Source organism: Ambystoma mexicanum, chromosome 3p (genome assembly GCF_040938575.1).
Source record: "Ambystoma mexicanum isolate Mex_15411 chromosome 3p, UKY_AmexF1_1, whole genome shotgun sequence".
Taxonomy (NCBI): Eukaryota; Metazoa; Chordata; class Amphibia; order Caudata; family Ambystomatidae; genus Ambystoma; species Ambystoma mexicanum.
Window position 1 is genome coordinate 217,006,424 of NC_090925.1, and position 25,957 is coordinate 217,032,380.

At 47.9% G+C, this 25,957-nt stretch overlaps 2 protein-coding genes across 2 annotated transcripts in view; one reads left to right on the forward strand and one right to left on the reverse strand.

The window, feature by feature from the left end:
* LPAR5 (lysophosphatidic acid receptor 5) overlaps positions 1 to 15,979 on the reverse strand; it is a 254,560-nt gene extending 238,581 nt beyond the window's left edge. The window contains exon 1 of the mRNA XM_069650686.1: positions 15,754 to 15,979. The gene's annotated coding sequence lies outside the window, so the exon portion shown is untranslated. The remainder of the gene's footprint in view (positions 1 to 15,753) is intronic.
* Positions 15,253 to 25,957, forward strand: part of LOC138580277 (protein Wnt-4-like) — a 135,462-nt gene continuing 124,757 nt past the window's right edge. The window contains exon 1 of the mRNA XM_069650689.1: positions 15,253 to 15,593. Coding sequence (XP_069506790.1) covers positions 15,451 to 15,593 — 143 coding nt within the window. The 5' untranslated portion in view covers positions 15,253 to 15,450. The remainder of the gene's footprint in view (positions 15,594 to 25,957) is intronic.

The window sequence follows — 25,957 nt, forward strand, 5'->3', positions numbered from 1 at the left end:
AAGTTAACATCACATAAGGGCAAGGGGCGAACCCACTACTGGAGGCACTTGGTCCGAGTTTCTACTGAGAAAGGATGAGAGGGGCCTGATGGCCCCTCGCTCCCACACACTTGCCTACACGCCCACCGGCCCATCCCCCACCCCATCAAAGGCATTTCGCACCCATGGATGAGCGCTGCCATGGTGTGCTGTCAGGGGAGATAACGGCCAAGGTGTCAAACACCATGTACACTTCAAACGGTATCCCATGCCCAGGGGCAATCGCTCACATGGCCTCCTCAGACCCCGTGTCTCCAGACAGGCCTCCCCTGAGGCAGGCCGCCCCCCTGCAATCCACATAAGTGTGTCTCCATTCAGCAGTCTTCCTGTGCCTTGTCTGCATGACCACCGGCCCATCCATCCTCCCCCCCCTTATCAAAGGCATTTCGCACCCGTGGATGAGCGCTGCCATGGTGTGCTGTCAAGGGCGATAACGGCCAAGGTGCCAAACACCATGTACACTTCAAAAGGTATCCCACATCCAGGGGCAATCGCTCACATGGCCTCCTCAGACCCCATGTCTCCAGGCAGGCCAAGCCTGACGCTGGCCGTCCCCCTGCAAACCACATAATACCACAACATACACACGTCATTCATTCACAAACACACCCCTGTTTCTAATACTTTATAAACCACTTGATATGTCTCATGAGAACATCTTTGTGCTTTGCAAGTCAACTCCTGAACGTTCTACCTGAGAAGCACTGAGATCTATGCTAATCTGCTCGTCGTCGTGCCATCTGTGACCGCTTCGAGCAAACTCGTCAGTGTGCTACCTGTGGCCATCTACCTGTTCTCCTGCAACATACTGCTCGGCCTGCTGAATCCAACTGTTTGTTGGTTAAGGTAAGGCCATGTATCTTAGTCATATTTCTGTCATTTTTAAATTTCTATCTATTTGCGATTAGAGTACCCAATAGTGCTATGTTCATTTGGCTCATTGCTATTGACTTGAGTTTCAATTGTTATGCTATCGATAGATCTATTTATTTTCATCTGTGTCAATTGTCATCGAATTGCATCCTTTGGGGGTCCAGTCTATAATGTAAGCATGTTTCCTTCTCGTGCAAGACAGAACATCCAAGGGACGAGTCACATGTTCAGAGTTTAGTCACATCATTTATAAATTTCTGCAATTTATGCAAATACGAAGCCGCACATGTTGAACTGGTATAGTTCCGGCGAGTAAAACAAACTTTGCATTGAACATTGTATGGTTCATTTACTTTTGTATCACATTTTTATTCATCAAGATTGTTTAATAATGTCGATATTTACTTTTCAGAATTTTCAACAATGCCTGCCTGTTCGATTAGCGGTTGCCCTTCGAAGACCCATGCTAAATCTGAAGGCACTACAATGCATGTATTCCCGAAAAACTGTTGATCGAATAAGAGAATGGGTCAGACATTGTGGATATCCAGTGGATGAGCTAGAAAGTAGAGTCCAAGAAGTCTTACAGGACAAGAGGGGTGATCGATACCGCATCTGCAGCCGGCACTTTTCCTCGAACATGTACGCCACATCTTGGGTAACAAAGAAGAATAAACGGCGAACGACACGAAAATTGCTCACAACCGCTATTCCCACCCGATTCGTCCACATTCCGCCACTGGTGAGTCAAGTGTCCATTTTTAGCTTTAGGCCTTGCAGTAGTGTGTAGGTAGCCGAATGGATTAATTGATATTTTAGGTGTTGTTTCCAATTTGTAATACTTTCGACATTGATATGAGTGCATAGCTTTTTGAATAATGACATTTATCAATATATTATTTTTAGATTTAATAACCCACAAACGAAATCTATATCTGGGCTCAGGGAACTGTGCTATATTGCGCATTTTCAATAGCATTACTCTCAAGTATTCTGTCTCCTTACATGGCAATTTTAAATATTGGCATTTCATTATCAAACAATAATTTACCTTTACAACTGCTTGACTATCCCTTGAATCTGAAGCAAGAACATTCTACTTCCATGACGTGCTCGCAGTTATCAACCACTTCTAGCGCGTATCAGGTAATCTTACTTGGCTATTCCGCTACAGACTTGTTTTATGCATGTCAAGTAATAGTTTTTATGTATCGTGTGAATATTTTACCAATTGTTTGGTTAGTGCTTTCCAATTCATGTACACCTTAGTTGTCGTCCCCTGGTGTTTGTTTTCAGTTATAATTAGTGTTATCCATACTAATGCAAGTACTGTCTTTCAGGGAGATGCTGAAGCGTCCACCACATTGACAACTGCCCTAGATGTTCTTCAGCAGCACGAGGTATGGATACTGACAGCTCCATCGACCGTGATCATCAGGACTGGAACACTTGTCGTTTTTTCTACACCATGTTTCATTCGTGGTTAGCTATTGATATGTACCTGTGCAGTCGACCCCAAGTGTGTGTTATTTTTTCAATATTGTAATCCTTACTAATGCAAATACTATGTTTCAGGCAGTTGTTGAAGCGGCAACCCCCACACTTGATGCGGAGCCTGACATTCAAGTAATTCCAGGGGAAGTGGAAGCGGGACCATGCGGATACGAATCGGCGCAACAGCTTTCGGAAGTGCGCACTACATTTACAACATCCCTAGATATTCTTCAGCAGCACGAGGTATGGATACTGACAGCTCCATCGAGTGTGATCATATAACGTGATTCCATTTGCTATACTTTTTTCCCTATTAACGCAAGTATTGTGTTTCAGGGAGACGATGGAGCTTCCACTACAATCACAACATCCCATTTAGATGATGCAGATGTAAAGAAATTGGAGAAATAAGTCGATTAAATCTGATCATATTTAAATATTCCTTGATTCTTTTAGACAAAGCATCATTTGTGGTTATCTCTTTATATGTACCTGTGCCGTCGACCCCAAGTGTGTGTATGTTTACAATATTGAAAACCATACAAATGCAAGTACTGTGTTTCAGGGAGTATACTTGTCGTTTGATTGTTCTACACAATGTTTAAATCATGTTTAGCTATTGAGATGTACCTGTGTGTTCGTCCTCACGTGTGTTTTATGCTAACAATATTGTGATACATAGTAATGAAAGCACTGTGTTTCAGGGAGTCGATGGAGCCTCATTCCGTGCTGTCTATGCGGATACAGAAAATATATTTGTTGCAGCGCAACAGGAAGGGAAGAGATGCGGAAACTAATCGGAGCTACAGTGTGCAGATGTTGAAGTTCGAGTCAAAAAAGTTGCAAAGAAAAGAAACAAAAATAAGGTTAGTTACAAACAGTTCATAACTTTAGAAATGTTTTTGTGCTGGGGACTATTTTATGTTTTTTTCCAGTCAATTGTACTATACTTTATCTTGTGTTTAAACTGAACATCCCTTTTCCAATCTGTCCTCTAGTTACCTGTGGGTGTACGAACTATACATACACAGACAGTGAAACGAATGAGAGATGTTGCTTGCCAGACCATTTACACTATGTAGGAACTATTAATTCAGACGCTGTGTGTTGAGACTAGAGATGCTCATGTCCAATGCCCAGAACATGAAATGATTGTGTCCGGAGAATCCAGTAAAGTTGTAAAGGACCATTGCTACAGTGCGACTGCAACACCACAAGAAGATGATACTGAATGTATTGAAGATAGCTCTGAAGTAGTCGCAGATCAATTCACACAATCCACACCCGCCAAAAAATTGCCACCAAAAAAGCTGTCGACATTGTTGTGTTCTGATGCATTTACATCATAACTAACATAGTGTTTTGCTACACATTGAAACCAAGAGCGAAACGTTATAGTAGATCGTAATAAGGTATAAGCTTACTATGAGTCTTTAATATCAGGACACAAATACTGATCCCTTGCGACCTTTCCTTACTACTTTTGAGCACTTTGAGATCCATCCAACCCCCCCGTCCTGCAGTCGGCATTTTTTCCAAGTACCACTTTTTCGTGTGTTAATGGTAGATTCCACTTTCACTGACAAGCTCGCTCTGCAGTAAGTCATGGGATTTATCACATAGTAGCATAACAACAACTCTCTTTTTTCATTTTTTTATAATATTTAGTGCAGTCAGCCAAAAGGGAGGTCCATGCATCTCTGACGGTTTGAGGTTCTCATTGTTATAGGACTTAATGTTTACAGGAGAATATTGCACTTAACGAGAGAGAGTTTATTTTTATTTATTTTTTTGCAATTGGTTTGCGGTAATGTTGATGGAAATTACTATTCCTTCAATACATATTATATGTTTCACTGGTATTCTAAAGAAGTCGGTTTCATTACAAAATGGCCGCCACCTTTATTCACTATTCTCCTCCTGTTTTCACGTAACCATAGCAACTTGAAACAACTTAGCTGCTTGCTAAGTAACGCGCGTCCTCGCGGTCTCACTCAGTCTTGTGATCGTTTCGAAGAGGAAAGGTATGAATGAGCATTCGTGTCAAGTTCTTTTGTTCAGCCCGAATATTCTATAGGCTAACAGATGTCATACACGTATATTTACAGAGCGTTCTGATGAGTGCTAGTTTTATGCACGTACACAAGACATCGCGCAGGGAGATTCTCCAGTCAGCTCTTTTCATGCACCGTTTCAATAAAAGGGAAACCAGGTCAGTTTTTATTGCAATAAGCTTGTAACGATCATGGAAACGTTCTTTTCTAGAGTAATGATTCATTTCCGTTCATATCGCTTTTTTCTTCTTTCTTTTTTCCAATGGTGATTCACAACTTGTAATTGCTGCGTTTTCCTGCAATTTATCCGTATGTATATATCTCTTACCTTATACACAATGCATGATTATGTATGGCTGTTTTCTCTGCTCTGTGATATACACTTATGTAATGGACAAAAAATGGTGTAAATAATGCTGGAATCCATGTGACATACTAATATTATGCGCGAAATTGATATATACAATGCGGGTCAATACTGTTTGATCTCAATGTTGTTTTACAATGGTGATGTCATTATGCTGTATTTGTGTTATGATGACCTTTACTAGGCCCTGATGAAGGAAGTAGTATTCCGAAATGCATTGGCCACCCCTATATGCACCTGCATAAACAGAGTTTTATTTACCTCACTATATTTTGAATTAAAGCTAACTACATGAAAAAGAATCGTAGTGCATATAATTCTTAAACTTTTGGGACTCAAATCCATTACTAACTAAAGGAATCCACTATTTAGTGGGTATAGGAGTGCAGCCCACACCGCTGGCTTCACAGCCAAGGTCTTCGAACATAGACATTGTTGTGTTCTCCCATCAATGTTGAAGTAACAGATGTTGAAATGGCAGAGAATGAACCACCAGCAGCATTCACTGACGCATCAGAACCTGATATCGGCAATATTTCTTTCAATTCTGCTGATATGTCCTCACCGGCACAGTCCGAAACAACTTTCACGCCAGATGACAGTGTAGTGAAAGAGGGAAAATACATAGTATTCGACAGTTGTTTGATGGATATTATAAGTATGCTGAAATGTGGGAATTCCGTCAGAGGGAAAGTATGTGGGAAGCCATTGATTCATGTGACTCGTCAAAAACAAGGCAGTAACGTCACAATAGATGCCGCCTGTAAATTAAATCATACGTTCTCATGGTCTGCACAACCAATGCTGGGGAAACTGCCAGCAGGCAATCTACTGTGTGCAGCTGCATCACTTTTTAGTGGCTCCAGTTTTAGAAAGTTAGAATCTTTCTTTCAGTTTGTGGGACTCCATTTAATTTCTAAAACGCAGTACTACAAATTCCAACATGATTATCTATTTCCGGCCATTAGTGATGCTTGGAAAATTTAACAATTGTCTCTAGCAAGTACATTCGAAGGCAAACGATTCAGGCTAGCCGGCGATGGACAGTGCGACAGCCCTGGATTTTCTGCCAAATACTGCACCTACCACTTTCAGGACATGGATAGTAAGAAAATTGTTCGGTGGTCGTGCAGGTGTCCCAATGTAAATCCTCAGTGGCCATGGAGAAACTAGGATTTATAAAATCAGTGGAATATCTACAATCGAGGGGAATGCACATCGACCTCATAGCCACGGACAGACACGTTTCAATTGCCAAGACAATGAGAGAGCAGTTCCCACATATTAAACATCAATTTGATGTATGGCATCTTGCTAAATCAATCAATAAGAAAATCTCGGCTGCAGGGAAAAAAAAAGGTTTGGAAAGTATTTCACAGTGGTCCCAGTCTATCAGCAACCATCTTTGGTGGAGCTCCAAAACTTGTGAAGGGTCAGTGGAAATCCTACTTGAAAAATGGCGGTCACTGATGCACCACTGTACCAACGTTCACCGCTGGACAGAAAACCTACATTTCCACCAATGTGAACATGGCCCTTTGTCCCCAGAGGAGGCACGGAAGAAGAAGTGGTTGGTTCCATCTTCACCCACACACAAAGCCATTGAGAAGATTGTTTTCGATAAAACTCTATCAAGAGATTTGAGGGGGCTGACAGAATTCTGTCACACAGGAGGTTTGGAAGTGTTCCACAATATGTGCCTAAAGTACAGGCCAAAGCGCTTGCATTTCAGCATTCAGTGCATGAAAAATAGGACTCTACTTGCGGTCTTGGCCCATAACGAGAATGTGTGCCGTGAACAATCTAGAACTACAGATAATGTAGGGATGCTTCGCTACACTACGGCCTTTGCAAAAAGAAGTAAGCAATGGGTGATCAAACCAGTCTATAAGGAAATGGAGTTCAACTTTGTTAAAGGCCTTATTGTTGCTGTACTTGAGAAGCACAGATATGGAATTTTGAGCGTTTCTGTGCAGAGCACTGATGCATTGCCACCAAACATTGCCACTGTGCCATGTCCACCCAAAGAAGAACTCGTTGAGAAGTACAAATCCTGGTTTAAATCATTATAATCTGATTGTCTTTTTGTAAAAAATGTTATTGTACAATGTACATACAAAGTATGCAAACCCTAACTCCTACCTTCACCATCCTGGGTGGCAAACAACCTGGGTGTCATCCTTGACTTCTCTCTCTATTCACCTCATATCGCTGACCTTGTCAATATGTGTATGTATATATTTTTGTTGATGTAACTAAGTTTCGCAATCTCATGTAAATTCTGCGCACTGTTAACCGAGGGGAGGCTTGCGTATTGCAAATAATAAAACAAACAAACAATAAATCTCACTTTCAACTCAACTCCTCGGGTACTTTATACTTTCCCTGACCTTCCCCCAAAAAGTCCATATCCCCATAGTTATGGTTCACTAGGGCTGCAAAGCTCGCGGACAACGAGGACAAAATTGGGGGCCTTAAAACGCGCCAAGCGAGCCGTTGCAGATGGGGGAGAAGCCAGTTCGCATTTGCACATTGAGGCCCAGTACATAGATGGATTCGAAAATTCAAGTTCTCACAGATGGCTTTACTACGGGATGTTGCAAAGTAAGAATGTATGCTCATTTCGAGTGAAGGTCAGCGGCTTTGATTTTCAGCTTGCGGCCTCAAGAGGCCCACAACTCGCACTGGCAGTATAAGGTTCTATTGTTTTTTGACAGACAGGAACCATGCCGAAAGGACTTCATTTGAAGGAGGGGTGCAATAACGTAAGAGACGATAAGGCAGAAAATTCGGAAACTAGACCGAGTTTCATGTTAGTTCAGTATACGAAAAATCGTTGTCACGAGCACAGTGGGATTTACGGACTGCAGAGACACAATGGAAATTGCAAATATAATGTAAGTAACTCTTTAGACGCTATTATACCGGAATGAAGAATTAATGAATGGATGAATTAATGAATGAATGAAGAGCAAGTAAAACGTTTGTGGGATCGTCTTTGTACCGGGCACATGGGCATGCAGGTCCACATTCCACACGCATGTAGACAAACAGTCGTTTCTCATTGTGTGTTAACCTCAATTTATTTCGTTAGTTTTCGCATTGATTTTAGAGCCGAACATTCTCCATTGCACTATCCTTGCAAGCAAATAGTTTCTGATCGGCCGTAATAAATAAAATGAATAATAGTAATAAAGATCGGCTGGCAAGACTATTTATAATTTTTATGTTTTCAAAACAGGTATATCCTACCCTACTGCTACTGCCACCAGTTTCAGTCCCCGGCAGATGGTTCTTTCAACCGCCAGCTGCAGCTTCTCGTAAACAACTGCACCACTTTGACGATCTTATGGGACGATCGCCAAGTGCCCATATGCCCTTACGCGGTACTAGCGGCTAGAAGCAACATATCAACCTTTACGCTGGCCTATTGCCTAGTTGATGGAACAGCCTTGCGGTTCACCGTGCGACCAAAGTGCTTCTTTTAACGAAAACCAACACCCTGTGTGCCATAAAGGAACAGTGCGTGACTCACGATAAAATGGAACAGCATTTGCGGATAGAGAGAAAAGAAAAAATATCACATTCCGATTTAATATGCCAATTGCTGAATATTCTATAAACATTTAATGTCAAATAAATGTACTTTACCAAATGTACCATGTTGCTGTTTGATTTTAAATTACAGTTTCACATTCCGAATTGTGGCGCGCTGTGTTGTGCGTTGATCTGTGTTGGTTTCCGGGTTCTGTGTGAAGTCGCGTAGAAGACGACTAGGCGCGTTTGCCTACGCAGCACAGTAACATCACGGAGAGAGGCGGGGAATATGAATGTTTTGATAATTCAGGCTCAGGGGCGGGGGATATGATTTAGTGCCGCAAAAGCAGGCCAGCCAGGGCGATGCAGCAAGTGATAGGATTATCACAAAATGGCAGCGCCCTGGTGCCTGTTTTCGCGTGCGTTTAATGGACGAAAACTCAGGTAAGGTCCATAGGAAATTTTTCTAAAACCGAGCGACTTAGGCTTAAAAACACATGGCCGACCCGTAGGGACAATAAAAAATGTTGACCGAACCATTCCTTTAAAGGGACAGTGTAGCTAGTATAGTGCTTTATAAAAACGAGGGAGGGGTTGACAGCAGGCTCCCAGTGAGTGGGTTGTTGACCTTTCTGAAGCAAGGGTTCCTCTTTCATCATCTTAAAAGCCATGTTTCATTGGTAATGTTCTCTGCCTTATGAAGGGGGCTTGGTAAGGGGGGGCAGGGGATTCCCCACGGTGACCACGCAGGCCCATCGTCCTCTAGTTTGGGGAGTTACCGGGCCTCCTGGTTCACACTGCTCGATGTCCCCATAATTAGACAGGGGCTTCCGCACAGCCCCGACTGCACAGGCTGAGTGAGCTGCAATCTTTGGTAAGAGACAGGTTCGGACGTCAGAAGCCGGTTTGGTGTCATCCACGTGCTTGATGGCATTCGCCACCGGTTGCCTTAATCGCCACTGAGAGATGTGCTCAACTTGCAGTTTCATGTCACAATCCTGATAATACAGCTTGACTTCTTTTTTTTTTTTTTTGCATTAACCATTTTTGGTCTTAGCATACACAAGTGCATCAACATTGCACATACACAACGCCAATGAGCAAACCCAGCAATAGGCAATTACAAAGAAGAAAATGGGTAAACTGGGGAAGCAACAAAAAAAATGATCCGTTCTTTTTTTATGCTTATGGGGGCGGGGGGTTCGGGGGTAGGGTTGGGGATGTGGTGGATGTATACTTCTGCTGCAGGGGAACCTGTGTAACGTGCGAGCAAGTCACAGATCCCAGTCACGCTAAGCTAGTCTGGTGGGTAAATGTGCTTGCTGCCAAGATCCATCCGTGTGCAACGGAGATGATGCATGTAAAATACCTCCGTGGCTTAAGGCATTGGCTGCAGGGAGCTGTGTGCATCCGCCTTCATTCACAGGTTGCACTCTCTGAAGGATAGCTTAGTGGGCTAATGCCCAGGATGCAAAGATCTGGTGGGAAAATGCAAGCCCTGGGTTCCAATCCCTCCCTGACTTGCCCCTTCTCTCTCCCCATTTCCCCTCGCAACTCACCCCGCACATGGGAAGAAGGTCAGGGGCTGACAGGCAGGCTTCGGTTTCCAAGCAACGCTCCCCCTTCACTGGAGGGCAAACTTTACAAAGAACAGTAAAAGCCAAACAAACAAAAATATATAAAAAAGGACTCAAAAAGGTCAAAGGAGGGTTTCTATAGAAACAGGCGCGCGAGAGGACCGGGGTGGGGGAGCTGGGAGAAAGGAACGGGTGGGAAATAAAGCCGAGGGAGAGGCCGAGAGATGGGGTGGCTCGGCCAAGGGTGTGCCTTCCTGGTTTCAGAGGTATTCCCCCATTTCCTCACTACCAGTCTAGTCGCAGACGTAACTACACTATCGCACTGCCTTGCCCCCCCCCCCCCGCCCCCTTACATCGTGTCTCTGGTATAGCAGCCCACCTTCCATTTACTCAATGCTCCCCAAGTGTTCCCAGTGAAGCCCGGGCACTCCCCTCTCCCCCACTCTGTCCACCTCCACTCCCCCCCCCCCCCCTCAACCCCCTTTGTCACTGGCCCTCATTGCTGGCGTGAGCCAGTGTCACCCAACCCTTCGGACGATGTTGAACGGTGTCCCCCCTCCTGGGGGCGCCCCTCTCCTGTTTGCCTTTCTCACTGTTCCTCTCCTGGGATCCTGGGCTCCTCCATTCAGCCAATGACAAGCCCGGGGGCAGTAAATCCTGGGGGGGACAAAGGCAGGACTGTCTAACGCTGACGTCAGTCCTCGCCTCTGACGAGGAAGGGGGGGGGCAGGGGGCGACCCCGGGGAGGCTCTGCACCCGAAGAACACGTCTGAACCTGCCAGTACTCCTAGCACCGAGCCTGCCTGTGTACTATCACCCTTGAGGGTATAACGACTGTAGCCGTTATGCCTCATGATGACCAGAATGCCCAGGTGTCTCTAAGGAGCGACACGTGTGTGTGTGTGTATATACGACTAGCTAGCACCCATAGCTTCTCATGGCACCCAGACCCAGGTGTGTGCATGTAACGACTAAGCTGTCTCTTCAGAGAGGACGGCTGTGCAGATTCTGCGTATTCTACAGGAAACGCGACTGAGTAATCACTTACTAAACGCGTCACTCGCACTCCCCAAGTCCTTCACAAATGTACTTACACAATCCAATCCCTCGCTTGCCCTGACTCCTTCACCACCGCTATCATTCACTCACACATGACCTGCGTCCCACACTCATCCAATCCCCCACTCACTTATCCCCCACCTCTCACGCTCGCTCAGTCCATTGTTTATTCACAAATTCATTAACCGTCCCACTCTATCGCTTATGAATGCCACCCGCCCTCGCCCCGCTCTAATTCGCTGCCCCTATCAGGCACTCACCAGGCCACTCATGTATCCCTTGCAACCCACACATTAACCCATGGGGTCTGCCACCTTTAGTTCTCCAGAAGTTTTGGACTACGACTCCCATGATCTCTCCCCATTGACTATGTTGGATAGGGCTGTTGGGAGTTGTAGTCAAACACATCTGTAGCAAGATTACAGAAACTCTTCACTGGTGCAAGTGCAAAGTTTGCACAGTATTAGCACTAGGGCAAAGTTTGCTCTATTTTTAAAAACACTGGGGCACATTAAAAAACTATTGCACCTCGACAAGTGCAGTTTGGCATATTAAAAACACCAGGGCAAAAATTGCTCTAGTGCAAAAAAGATGCATTTTCACTGCATGTTTGCACCAGGGCAAAGTTTGCCCTTGTGCTAATACAGAATGGTATCAGCACTAGGGCAAACTTTGCCCTGATGCAAAAATGAATCAAAAATGTATCTTTTTAGCAATAAGGCAATTTTTGTTCTGTTGCTTTTAATATGCCAAACTGCCCTTTTTGAGGTGCAGTGGTTTTTTAATGTGTCCCAGTGTTTTTAAAAATAAGGCAAACTTTGCCCTAGTGCTAATACCGTGCAAACTTTGCACTTGCACGAGTGCAAAATTTCTGTAATCTGGCCCCCCAGAGCAAATGGTTGCAGACCCCTAGCCCATTAGTTAACCAGTCACTGGCAGGTAAGGCCCTCCGTTGCTAGCTAGATCTGCAATATATAAATGTTATGTAACTGGGATTTATAGCTAATATGTACACCCACACACACTCACTCACGTCCCCCACACACATGCAATCGTGCACCAGTAATAGAGAGGCGCGTGAGGTAGGGTGGAGCGAGACAGAGAGGTGTGGGCATAAAGAGGGGATGAAGATACCTGTGGTGGGAGATACGCGCACGTCAGATGGTGAGAGAGTGCTGTGTGACATGTCCTAGGAAGTGCTTCAAGTGGGGTGGTCATTTTGAGGAGGCTCAGGGGCTCTCGTTATGGGGCATGGTCTAAGTATGAGTGCTTAGGCCGTGCGCAACAAGAGCCCCCCCTTCCGCACGGCGGCCCTTGAATTCAAGGAACCATGGTTATTCAAGGAGCCATGGTTAAAGAATTGCCTGTAGGGTCGCTGACCCTGCCAGGCAACCCTTTAACCATATTGCTCCTTGAATGCAATGGGCTGCCTGCTGAGTGATGTTTAGTTTAGTTTATTTACTTATATAGCGCACCAAACCCAGGGGTAACTGGGCGCTTTACTTAGATACATGGTAAATTACAGAACATAATACAGATGATTAATTTACAGGGTTACAAAGTTACAAAGTTACAAAGTTACAAAAACAAGTAGGTTCCAAAGTCACAAACGGTTTAGGAACACTTATGTACAGAATTTACAGGTTTACAATATCAGGAAAGTTCCATAATTACAGTGGGTTTTTGCAATTTTACCGAGTTAACCTGATGCACTGCCAGGGTGGAACCATGGTGGCAGAGAAATTACAGAAATAAGTAGCTAGCTGTACGCTTATGAAAATTAGTGGTACACCAATCCTTGGTGCTAAGTTGGGCTAAGGCCAGCCCTGGGAGAACAGCCAGTCTTTTGTCATGGCTCTAAAGGCCCAGAAGGAGGCTTCTGCTCTATGGCAGGGGAGAGCGAGTTCCAGCATTTGGCTGCTAGCACTGGAAAGCTCGAGCCTCCTGCGGTTTTTAAGTTGTAGTTTGGGATGGAGAGTTGGTTGAGATAACCAGATCTAGTAGGTCTGTCCAAATGAGTCCTAGAGAATTTGTTTGTTAGGTATTTTGGTGCTGTATAAAGACTGCAGTGTAATTCTGTCACGCACCGGCAGCCAGTGATGGTCGCGCCTGAAGGATGATATATGAGAGGAGCGTGGGATATTCAGGGCACATCTCAACGCATTGTTCTGCAGGACTTTGAGCTTATTTAGGTTCTCTGCAGAAGAACCTAGGAATAGGGTGTTACAATAATCTAGTTTAGAGCTGATTAGGGCTCTGGCTAGTGTAACACAGCTATTGGTCGATAAGAATGGTTTGCAAGCATTTATATGTTTATTTGTATAAACTGTAGATGAGGCTGTCACATTGACCTGTTTTTTGAGGGATAATGTGGAGTCAAGGTAAACCCCAAGTGTTTTGTTTGTTTATTTTATTTATATCCCGCACCTGACCCGGAGGTAATTGGGCGCTGGTAGGACATTAACGGTTACATGGCATAGTATAGACAGTTATGTGCATGAGAGATGCAGTTTAAACAGTCAAGGTAAGATTACAATGGTAGATATATACATATTATACATTATACATATTATACAGTCAAACATTAAGGTCATAGCAATAGTACAGGGCAACATATGTACAAATTATGCAGTCCAACCTAAGGTCAGTGGTATCTAAAAACTGTGGCGTTTGTGTTTTGTTAAGTAACCATGTGATAACATAGCTTCTGAATTTGTTGAATGCTTGAATAGTTTGAATATTCAGAGGGAGAGTGTTCCATAGTTGGGCGGCTAATACCGGGAATTATATCTGGGCACCGCCAGACATGGTATGTTGGATGATCCAGTGGTTCTGTTGGACACTTTCCATGTGACCTTGGCTGTGAGATATATAGAGAGCCAGGTGTGTTGCTTTCTGCTTTCTGATATGTGCTCTCTTTTTGGGATATTTAACGCTGCTCTGAGCGCGTTGTTTTGCATGATCTGCAGTTTATTTAGGATGGCTTTATTGGCACCTAGGTAGAGGCTGCTACAGTCGTCCAGTTTGGATTGTATGAGCGCTCTCGCCCGTGTAAGGCAGCTGGTGGGAGATAGTAAAGCTCTCCAGGCTCTGATCAGCTTGCCGGTGTAGGCAGTGGCAGATGAGGTCATGTTTATCTGTTTAGTTAAGTTAGACTGGGCATCGAGGTAAAAACCTAATGTTTTTACATGTTTGGCTACGGGTATACTATTCCCATCAATGAGGATGTTGTATAGAGAGGACTTAGTTTGAGCAGTTTGTTAGGTGAGCCAACTAGGAGTAACTCTGTCTTATCATCATTCAGGCAGAGGCCATGTGTGGCCATCCATGCCTGAATGATGGTGTAGACTTCGTTAATCCGAGCGACGTCTATATCATGAGTTCCTGATAGGGGTAGGTGTATCTGGGTGTCATCTACATTTGACTTGGCTGGCAACTTTTATCGTGTTCCCATCAATACGGAAGGCTGTGTAGCGTTTGTCTAATTTGTTTAATCAGGCTTGAGAACCGATGATCAAGAGTTCGGTCTTGTCATTTAGACAGAGACTGTGAGCCGCCATCCATGCTTGTATCTCAAGATAGATATCATTTATCAATTTGGCATCTTTGACATAGCATCTCGAGAGTGCGATGAGGATCTGGGTGTCATCTGCATAATTTGTGTAGGTGACACCCAGGTTGTCAAGGCGATCAAAGAGGAGCTTTGTAAATATGTTATAGAGTGTGGGGGGCGCGCAGGATCCCTATGGTACAGGGATCCTGTAGGTCTCTATATTCAGAAATAAGAGGAGGGCTGGGTTGGCCAGGCTCTCCTTTTGTTCCTGAGTAAAGAGCTAAAACGAAATGGAAGCCCTTTAACCAAGCACGGCTAATGGGCTTCCCGCTGCATGTAAGCTCTTGACTCAGAAACAAAAGGATAGGCTGGCCATCCCAGCCCTCCTCCTTTTTTGGAATATAAAGACCTCACACAGCAGGTTTAGCCTAAGCCCTGCTCAGTTAAACTTGACTTCTGGTGTCTGCATTTCAGAGATGCCTTTTCTTTTTTCTCATCTGAAATTCTGACTCCTGCAGGCAGCCGCATAACGGTGCAGCACTTGGCTAAACGGTTTCCTGAGGGGTCGGAGTCAGGATGAGCCCAGGACAGCCCCGGCACACTTAAAGTGCTGGTCATAGGTTGTATGTGAAGGCGTGTCATTTTTACATTGTAACCCCAGGACAGCTAAATGAAAAGAAACAGGAAGGTGAGGGCCTCTTACACCATGGCATGATGAAGGCGAGGGGGTCATATGGGCAGAAGGAGGCAGGTGGGAAGGGTGAAAGGCCTCCACGAGCTGGGAGTGGGAGGGGTAAACAGAAAGAAGATTGTGGACTCTGACACCAAGGCACGGAGCTCGGGAGGACTGAGGTTCCGCAGAGGAAGCAGGGAGGGGCCACCATAACACTTTAATGAATGGAAACGAAGGAGGAAGGGGGACCTCAGCTCACACTGCGTTACCGAAATGGACGAAGGGGGCAGGGGACGACAAGACCGAGCTACCGAAGAGGGGGCCATGGATGGGCGGCAGGCCCTCACACTGCGTTACAGAAAGGGAGGTAGGCAATGGGTACTTACACTAAGCATACAGAAAGGAGGGCACGTGGGAGGCCACCATGAAACCTACCCACATGAGGCCCCCTCACGCTGAGTTACAGAGGGGGCAGACGACCTGGCCGCCCTGGCCCCGGCAGCACGGCCCGCTGTGGTGGTACTCACCTACTCACGCACGCGGCACAAAGACGAGGTCAAGAGAGCTCCAATATTGCCAGACACGAGGGGGTCCCTGAAGGGCCCGTAGCGATGGTGTGGGGGGTCCCAGGCCCCGGGGCTGAAGGCCCAGTAGTATTGTTAGGCTCCCTCGGCAGGTACTGGAAAGGGTACGGCGATGCGAGAGTGTCCCAAGCCCTGCCTTGGAGAACCTCCCTCTCCGGTAATACCTGCTCCCGGGAAAAGGGCGCGCGCGCCCGAGCCTCCAAAATCCTGGGCACGCCCCGCAGAGCGAATCCCAACACGTTCCCAGCCATGCCACTGGGCGAAGCGGGGCAAGAAGGGACATGCTCCACAGAGAGCTGCGGCGGGTACACCGAGCACGCGGGGCAGGAAGGGGGAGCGAATTACAGGGGCGAGAAGCAACACGCCAAGGGCAGGGGGTGAGGATGAGCAAGCCGAGGACATGGGGGGCGAGGAGCAACATGCCGAGGGCAGGGGGTGAGGATGAGCAAGCCGAGGACATGGGGGGCGAGGAGCAACATGCCAAGGGCAGGGGGTGAGGATCTCTAGAGATGCCAAGGGCGGGGGTGAGGATCAGCACGCCGAGGACATGGGGGGCGAGGAGCAACATGCCAAGGGCAGGGGGTGAGGATCTCTAGAGATGCCAAGGGCGGGGATGAGGATCAGCACGCCGAGGACATGGGGGGCGAGGAGCAACATGCCGAGGGCAGGGGGTGAGGAGCAACATACCAAGGAGGGGGTGGGGATGTAGCAGCAAACAAAGGGGCGAGGAGCAACATACCAAGGGCAGGGGGTGAGGATCTCTAGAGATGCCAGGGGCAGGGCGAGGATGAGCACGCCAAGGACATGGGGGGCGAGGAGCAACATGCCGAGGGCAGGGGGTGAGGATCTCTAGAGATGCCAGGGGCAGAGGCGAGGATGAGCACGCCAAAGATATGGATGTGGGACAACATTCCAAGGCCAGGAGGGTGGTGCATAGCAATCAAAGGGGCGAGGAGCAACATGCCAAGGACATGGGGGCGAGGAGCAACATGCTGAGCACATTGGGGGCGAGGAGCAACATGCCTAGGGCAGTGGGTGAGGATGAGCACGCCGAGGACATGGGGGCGAGGAGCAAAATGCGAGGACATGGGGGGGCGAGGAGCAACATGCGAGGACATGGGGGGCGAGGAGCAACATGCTGAGGACATGGGGGCGAGGAGCAACATACCAAGGAGGGGGTGGCGACGTAGCAGGAAACAAAGGGGCGAGGAGCAGCATGCCAGGGGTAGGGGGTGAAGATCTCTAGAGATGCCAGGGGCAGAGGCGAGGATGAGCATGCCAAGGACATGGCGAGCGAGGAGCAACATGCCAAGGGCAGGGGGTGAAGATCTCTAGCGATGCCAGAGGCAGAGGCGAGGATGAGCATGCCAAGGACATGGCGAGCGAGGAGCAACATGCCAAGGGCAGGGGGTGGGGATCTCTAGAGATGCCAAGAGTAGAGGAGAGGATGAGCATGCCAAGGACATGGGTGAGCGACAACATACCAAGGCCAGGAGGGTGGTGCATAGCAATGAAAGGGACGAGGAGCAACATGCCAAGGGCAGGAGGTGAGGATCTCTAGAGATGCCAAGGGCAGGGCGAGGATGAGCACGCCAAGGGCATAGGGGGCGAAGAGCAACATGCCAAGGGCAAGGGGTGAGGATCTCTAGCGATGCCAGAGGCAGAGGCGAGGATGAGCACGCCAAGGACATGGGGGGCGAGGAGCAACATGCCAAGGGCAGGAGGTGGGGATCTCTAGAGATGCCAAGAGTAGAGGCGAGGATGAGCACGCCAAGGACATGGGAGTGAGAAAACATACCAAGGAGGGGGTTCATGGACGCGTAGCAGCAAAGTGGCGACGAGTAACATACCAATGGCAGTGGGTGAGGGCCAAAATATCACGGATTATGGGGAACATGCCAAGGGCAGGAATTGAGGAGCAACATTCCATTGTCAGGGGTGAATAGAGCACACCAAAGGCAAAATGAAGAACAACATGTCAATTACAGGGGGGGTGAGCAACATGCCAATGACAGAGTAGCATACCAAGGACAGGAGAAGGATGAACATGGCAAGCAAAGGGATGAGGGGCAACATGCCAATGGCTGGAGTGAATAGAAGCACACGAATGACATAGGCGAGGAGAAATATTTTAAGGACGGGGAAACATGCCAAGGGCATGGGGTGAGGATCTATAGATGTCAAGGGCAGAGGCGAGGATGAGCATGCCAAGGACATGGGTGAGGGACAACATAGAAAGGCCGGGGGGTGCATAGCAATCAAGGGGGCGAGGAGCAACATGCCAAGGAAAAGGGTGAGGAGCTACATGCCATTGGAAGGGGTGAATAGAGCACACAAAAGACAAGGGGAGGAACAACATGCCAATGACAGGGGCGAGGTGCGATATACCAAAGACGGTGGGTTGGGGCATGGCTATCAAAGGGGTCAGGTGCAACATGCCAAGGACAGTGGCAAAGGGGAGCTCGCCAAGAACAGGGGTGAGTGGCAGGATGCCAAGGGTAGAGAGCCAGGAGCAACATGCCAAGGGCATGGGTGAATACGCCAAGGACCCAGGTCAAGAGCAAAATAGCAATTGGGGGAGGGGGTGGAACATGCCATGGGTAGTGGGTGAAGCACAACATACCAAGGACAGAAGCAAGGAGTAGCTCATCAAGGACAGGGGTGAGCAGCATGCTAAGCAAGGGGCAAAGGAGCAACATACTAAGCAAGGGGGCGAGGAGCAACATGCTAAGCAAGGGGGTGAAGAGCAACATGCTAAGCAAGGGGGTGAGGAACAACATGCTAAGTAAGGGGGTAGGAGCAGCATGCTAAGGAAGGGGGTGAAGAGCAACATGGTAAGCAAGGGGGTGAGGAGCAACATGCTAAGCAAGGGGGGAAGAGCAACATGCTAAGCAAGGGGGCGAGGAGCAACATGCTAAGCAAGGGGTGAGGAGCAACATGCCAATGATACAGGTGAGGAGGAACACATCAAGGACAGGTGAGGACCAACAGACCAAGGTTAGGTGGGCAGAGGAACATGGCAATCACAGGCATCAGGAGCAACACGCCAATGGCAGAGGTGAATAGGAGCATACCAAACATAATGTGTAGATGCATCATGCCAAGGACAGGGGATGAGGGGCAGTATGGCATGGAGGACAAGCCCGTAGCACGCCAAGGTGGAGGGTAAAGAGCAACATGTCATTCACATAGACGGCAAGCAACATACCAAAGATGGGGAAGAGGAGCACAATGGCAAGGACAGAGGTGAAGAGGAGCATGCCAAGCACAGGGGTGAGGAACAACATACTGAGGACCGAGACGAGGGGAGCATGCCATGTATGGGAATGAGGAGCTACAAACCAAGGGCAAGATGGGGAAGAACAACTTGTCAAGGACAGATGTGAAGAGGAGCATGCCAAAGACAGAGTTGAGGAGCAACATGCTAAGGACAGAGGTGAAGAGCCAAATGCCAAGGACAAGGATTAAGTAGAACATACCAAGGGCATGGGTGAGTAGTAACATGCCATGGACAGGAGTGAAGTGAGGAGCAACATGCCAAGGACAGGGGCGAGGAGAAACGTGCCAAGAACAAGGGCGAGGAGCAACCTGCAAAAAAGGGGGTTAAGAAAAACATGTAAAGCACAGGGGTGAGGAGCAGCACACAAAGGGCACTGGCGAAAAGCAACTTGCTAAGGACTTGGATAACAGGGAAAGGCAAAAACAACTACGACAGGGACAACATGGAAAGGATTGCACGCGGATGAGCGCGCCAAAGACAGGGGCGTGCAGGAGCACTGGAAGATCATGGCTGTAACAACATGCCAAGGAAATGAAGAGAGCAGGAGCAAACCAAGGGCGGGGGTGAGAAAGAACATGCTACGGGCAGCTGTCACGAGGAGCCCATCAAGGACAGGGGCAAGGAGGAACATGTCAAGCATAGGGTCGAAGTGCTAAGTGCCGGGTTCAGGACGAGCATGCCAAGGACCTGGGTAAAGCAGAACATGGCAAGCACAGGGGCAAGGAGGAACATGTCGAGGGGGTGAGGGGCATGCCAATGGGGGGGGGCGCAATAGGCCGAGGACAGGGGCTGACGAGGCGTTCACAAAGCACAAGGATAAGGGGTTAAGAAGGACACGCCAAGAACACGGGTGAGCTGAAACTCGTTTAGAGTATGAGTAAATAGCAAGCACACTAAGAACAAGACATAGCAAGACAACATGTGAGGCGAAACATGGGAAGAATTTGAGAAAGAAGTAAACATGTCACGAACAGTCCCTATCCCACTACCGCAATCTGGATGACAAGGAAACATGCCAAGAACATGCACTCACACACCAGCACCGCAGAGAACGTGTCACCCTTTTTGCTGAGGAAGAGCCACACTTGAACCAAAAGGCATTTTGGCAGCAAGGACGCTGGCCTTTATTTGAGGGGGTGTCCGACATGGCACATTGGTGAATCAACGATTAGCCCATTGACACATGGCCCCCTTTATGCCAACACCCCCCCCCCTCTCCAGCCACTCTATCAGCAGAACGTGGACTTGCTCCCCAGTGGGCCCTTCCATGGGCGTTCCGGAGGCCTTCGCATGAAAGCGGGACACCAGGCTGGCGTGTTTGCCGTCGCCATGAGGGCCGCAGTATATAAGCAAAGGAATCTTTAAGGCCAGTGTCGTCAAGGGGAGAGGGAGGTGGTGAGACAGGGGGAGAAGGGGCGCGCGATGGGAGTGGGAACGAAGTCCTCAGCTGTCAAGCCATCAATCCCTCCACAGCAGAGTCACTGCTATCGCCGAGTCCCGGAGCGCCAGACGACCCCATTCTGGGGCAGGAGGGGCAGGAGGGGACGACATATGGGGAGAAGGAAGGCAGACTATTGGGGACGAAAACGGATTGACAGCAGTGACGGAATATCAGGACGAAAGACTGAATAAAAGGGGCGGAGACAAGATCATTGCACCTGCCAAGAAAAGTCTTATTTATTCGTTCAACAGGCAGAGACATTGAGGGTGATCCGAGATCCAATGCACCAGAACAGCGCCAGTAGCATCTCCAGAGCTCTCTTCTGAATTGGTGGGGCTCTCCCTAAACTTTGGAGAGGGGGTTTATCTTTGCCATTTGGGGGGTTAATCCCCACGAATTACAAATGTGAGTCTTACCTTGGCCAGAACTGTGTCTCACAACATGGTGGGAGTCGGAAAGTCATTTATTAATTTTGCAATGCTATTTTTACTCCAACACTTGATGCAGAAAGCAAAAATGAATATATTTTTGGATGGTAGCTCATGAAAAGTTGAGCGTAAACAACATCGACCAATCGCTAATTGGATTACAAACATTTATTTTGAAGAATTTGATGCACTACCTGGATTTTTTCAGGGGCACCAGAAGGTTGGTTGTATTGCCCCCCCCTCCCCCTCTGTGGGGAGTGGGTGTCACCCTAGTTAGAAGCTACACTATGGCAGTGCTCTCAGTGTTTCCGATGCGGAGTGGCACACCTCTACCTTAATGCCCATTTTAAGGGTCGCAGGAAACTTATTTCATCCCATGGATAAGAAAAGCATTGGTATTTGGGGTTGACGTGAGAGAAGTGCTTGCTCCCGTGAAGCGTGGGTGCTGGCCTCCCTAAACCCATCGGAAGGTGCCAAGGCGGTGCATCGCCAAGTGGACGGCGCCATGAAGACTTTGTCCATCCTCTTCTTCACTCTGCAGCTGGTCACCCTTTCTGTGCAGTCTGTCTCTTGGATGTGAGTATGCACTAGACCCAATACTGCCTTATTCGGTTTTCATGGCAGGTGAGTAACCTACTGGACTACACCGTCCTGCATGGGACTCTGGGCCCCGAGGAACACTAGGATGCCCCCTACTGAGTAGCTAGGGTGGTCTGAGCGTTCCCCTCTGGGATGGGTGCAGTCGCCCCACTGTCATGTACAGAGTCCCCCTCGCTCCTAGGATTGGCTGAGTGCGTCCCCTTTGTAAGGGCTGAGTGCCCTCTCTCTGGGATGTCGTGAGAATTCCCTACTCCCTCGGATGGGCTGAGTGTTTATCCCTGAGTAGAGCCGACTATATCCCCCAGAAGTGACTGCGCTGCCCCACCGTAAAAACCCGAATCTTAAGTGCTTGAGCCCACTATTTTTGCAACAAATGTAACTAAATTTCCCGAAAGCTTAGTTACCCTGTTAGGGGATGTGTCCCCTTGAAACCTGTGCAGTTGGTTGTGTGCATCTATGGCCAGTGCCCAAGTTTTGAATTTTGTGAGCAACCTCTATGCTATTGCCTGACAATGTCATTGCAAATATTTGTTTTCCCTTTCATTCGCCTGGTGCTCGTGGGATTTCCCCTTGATGTGTCATTTCAGCGCTGGCTCATTGGCTCAATGTGCATTTCTAAGCAGCTTATTCTATTTCCATCTATATAGGGACTTCTAGTGCATGTATTAATGCCCTACATCTCTTGGGAGGTGACTACAGCAGGCGTTTGCCTTCATTTGAATTTGAGCTTCTGCACCCCTCATGAAAGTATGATCCTCCTAACATACCCTGAACCCAGTGCACCCCCTCTTCTAGGAGGTGGGCAAAGTAAGTGTTCTACCACTTGGTCATATTCTTGTATGTACATGTTTTATGTAGCGCAGCATTTGTTGCCTTCCAGTCGTCAAAGTACTTTGTACATGAAGCCTAAGCAATATCCCTGTGGGATGAGTGTTCCAGTGAAATGGGCTCCAACCCCCCCTCCCCCGGTAGATCAGGAGATATTCGCTGTCCGAGCCCCCACTGCCCCCTGGGATCAATGGTTTGTGGAGTCACTCACAATAGGGCGAGTTCAAATGTTTGGTGACTCTCCTAAGATGGATGTATGGCTCGATTTGCTGCGTCTCCTAAATGAAGATGTATTGCGTCCCCACATGACGAAGGCGGTCTGAGAGGTATGTTGGGTCCCCCATGGTCAGGTTTTTTGCGACCACCATGATGAGGTAGGTTGAAAGGGCGGATGAGTTCCCTACGGTGCTGCAGGCTGAGAGACCTATTGAGTCCCTTTGGATGAGGTGGGTTGAGAGGTTTGTTGAGCCCTCTATGATTAGTTGTTTTGAAGGGTTTGTTGTGTCCCCTCTTACACGTTGGTCTGAGTGGTTTGGTTTGTTGTGTCCCCTCTTCCACGTTGGTCCGAGGGGTTTGGTTTGTTGTGTCCCCTCTTACACGTTGGTCTGAGGGGTTTGGTTTGTTGTGTCCCCTCTTCCACGTTGGTCCGAGGGGTTTGGTTTGTTGTGTCCCCTCTTACACTTTGGTCCGAGGGGTTTGGTTTGTTGTGTCCCCTCTTCCACGTTGGTCCGAGGGGTTTGGTTTGTTGTGTCCCCTCTTACACGTTGGTCTGAGGGGTTTGGTTTGTTGTGTCCCCTCTTCCACGTTGGTCCGAGGGGTTTGGTTTGTTGTGTCCCCTCTTACACGTTGGTCCGAGGGGTTTGGTTTGTTGTGTCCCCTCTTCCACGTTGGTCCGAGGGTTTTCTTTCGCTCCCTATGATAAGATGGATGGATACGTTGGTTGAGTCCCCAATGAAAAAAGGGGGCTCAGAGATTTACTTTGCCCCCTATCAGAAGGTGGTTTGAGGGACTCGTGTCCCCAGGATAATTAGGCTGAGAGGCTCCTTTTGTTACTTATAATAAGGTGGGTTAAGTGGATTTCTGAGTCCCCTAAGAAACAGTGGGTTTAGTGGTTGGTTGTGTCCTCTGTGATGAAGTGTGTTGATCGGCTCGTTGTATGCTCTGTGATAATGTAGGGTGAGCGGCTGGTATGTTGAGACCCCTCTGACTCGGTAGCTTGGCAGGTCTGTTGAGTTCCATATGACAGGGTAATGTAATTAGGCCTTGTATAGGGTGGCTTTTGCCAGTTTCCTGGCTTCTTGGTGCTTGGTTTTATAAAGAGAATGGGATGAGCAGTGGCAGAGACAGAGAGGCAATGTGTGTATTATATTGTGTGATGCATGTTAGAAGAGAGCTGTGTCTGATGCCTGTCTGTCTTGCTATAGATATGTTAGAGATAAAAGAACTTTGAGACTGATTTCTTTTCAGCTTGTGCCATGGTTGACTGAACAAACGCTTCTGGCTGCTGCAGGGAAAACAAATGTCCCTGTTTCTTGCAGTTTGTGTGTTTTATCCAAAGATGGCTGTATTGGGTTATGTCTAAGAAATGGCCCCTATACACTGGTGTGCTGCTGACTGCAGATTCGCAAATGCCCAGTGCCTCTGCTGGTGGGATTCTTGGTTAATTAGGTAGGCATACGTGGGGTTTGTATCGCCATGCGGGCCCCAGGTGGCATGCTCTGTGGTATGCTAACACGATTCTGAACCAGTAAGGTGGGGCATCCCCTTCTTCGTGGGCATCTTGGGATGAGACTGTCAGATACAAACACAAAATGATGCCTCACGGAACAGTGATATTTTAACTCAGTATTGCCTTAAAGGCAAAAGGAGCATTTTCATATCGGAGTCCAAGGACTGTAGGGTAATCATATAATGACATCACATTTTAATCAAAATTCTTTATTAAGCAAATGCATATATTCTTTTTAAAATCAAGTACATATATATTACATAATTTAAACATATGATGTGTCTAAATTCAAACTCGTGTTCTCACTCAATTTGATTTCGACATACCACATATATCTAGACTAAGCATCAAGTAGTCTGACCCACAAAAAAGAGAACTATACATTTGTGCAAAATTCACATGTGCAAATGACGCAAACAGTGGGGAAGGCGCAGTGGGTGTAAGCACCTATTAATGATGTCAAAGGCAAAGACTTGCATTCCCTACTAGAAAAAGTTAGTCTAAGATTCATCCTGGGGATGTCACGTGGTGGGATGATAGAACAGATAAGGAGGTGGAGTGTGTGGCGGTTGCTAGACGAGCAGCAGTGCCACCGGTGGGTGTGTCTGCTGCATGCAGTGTGACCACAAAAGTGATGGGTGGAAGGTTTCGAATGAATCTAAACCACTGGCAATTGCTCTGGGCAACCTTCCACACCACCGTTTTTTAGCCCGTCTGCACCATTGCAAAAGGGGACCAGCCATGTGCAAATCAGTCAGCAGCTGCCGCCACCGAAGGTAGCAACCCAGCCCGAACTGCTAGGCCAGGTCCCCTCTGCACAGAAAACCAAGCAACCCCAGACATGTTTCGGCCTTGTTGGACCTCCTCAGTGAGGTGCAGCCTGGTTCCCTGTGGCGCAGCGAGCAAGGGACCCACGTCTGGGCATACCCTCTCTCACAAGGAGAAACAAACTGACCACAAAAGTGATGGGTGGAAGGTTTCAAATTAATCTAAACCACTGGCAATTGCTCTGGGCAACCTTACACACCACCGTTTTTTAGCTCGTCTGTGCCATTGCAAAAGGGGACCAGCCATGTGCAAATCAGTCAGCAGCTGCCGCCACCGAAGGTAGCAACCCAGCCCGAACTGCTAGGCCAGGTCCCCTCTGCACAGAAAACCAAGCAACCCCAGACATGTTTCAGCCTTGTTGGATCTCCTCAGTGAGGTGCAGCCTGGTTCCCTGTGGCACAGCGAGCAAGGGACCCACGTCTGGGCATACCCTCTCTCACAAGGAGAAACAAACTGACCACAAAAGTGATGGGTGGAAGGTTTCGAATGAATCTAAACCAATGGCAATTGCTCTGGGCAACCTTCCACACCACCGTTTTTTAGCCCGTCTGCGCCATTGCAAAAGGGGACCAGCCATGTGCAAATCAGTTAGCAGCTGCCGCCACCGAAGGTAGCAACCCAGCCCGAACTGCTAGGCCAGGTCCCCTCTGCACAGAAAACCAAGCAACCCCAGACATGTTTCGGCCTTGTTGGACCTTCTCAGTGAGGTGCAGCCTGGTTCCCTGTGGCGCAGCGAGCAAGGGACCCACGTCTGGGCATACCCTCTCTCACAAGGAGAAACAAACTGACCACAAAAGTGATGGGTGGAAGGTTTCGAATGAATCTAAACCACTGGCATTTGCTCTGGGCAACCTTCCACACCACCGTTTTTTAGCCCGTCTGTACGATGCGAACAAAAGGTATAGTAATGATGATAGCTTGGTTGGTTGGGAAGGATTAGGTTTTCGAGTTCCTGTCTGAGGGGGTGGGTTCCCAGAGACCATGTAAAGTTCAGCAGGTCTCAGGTTTCTTGC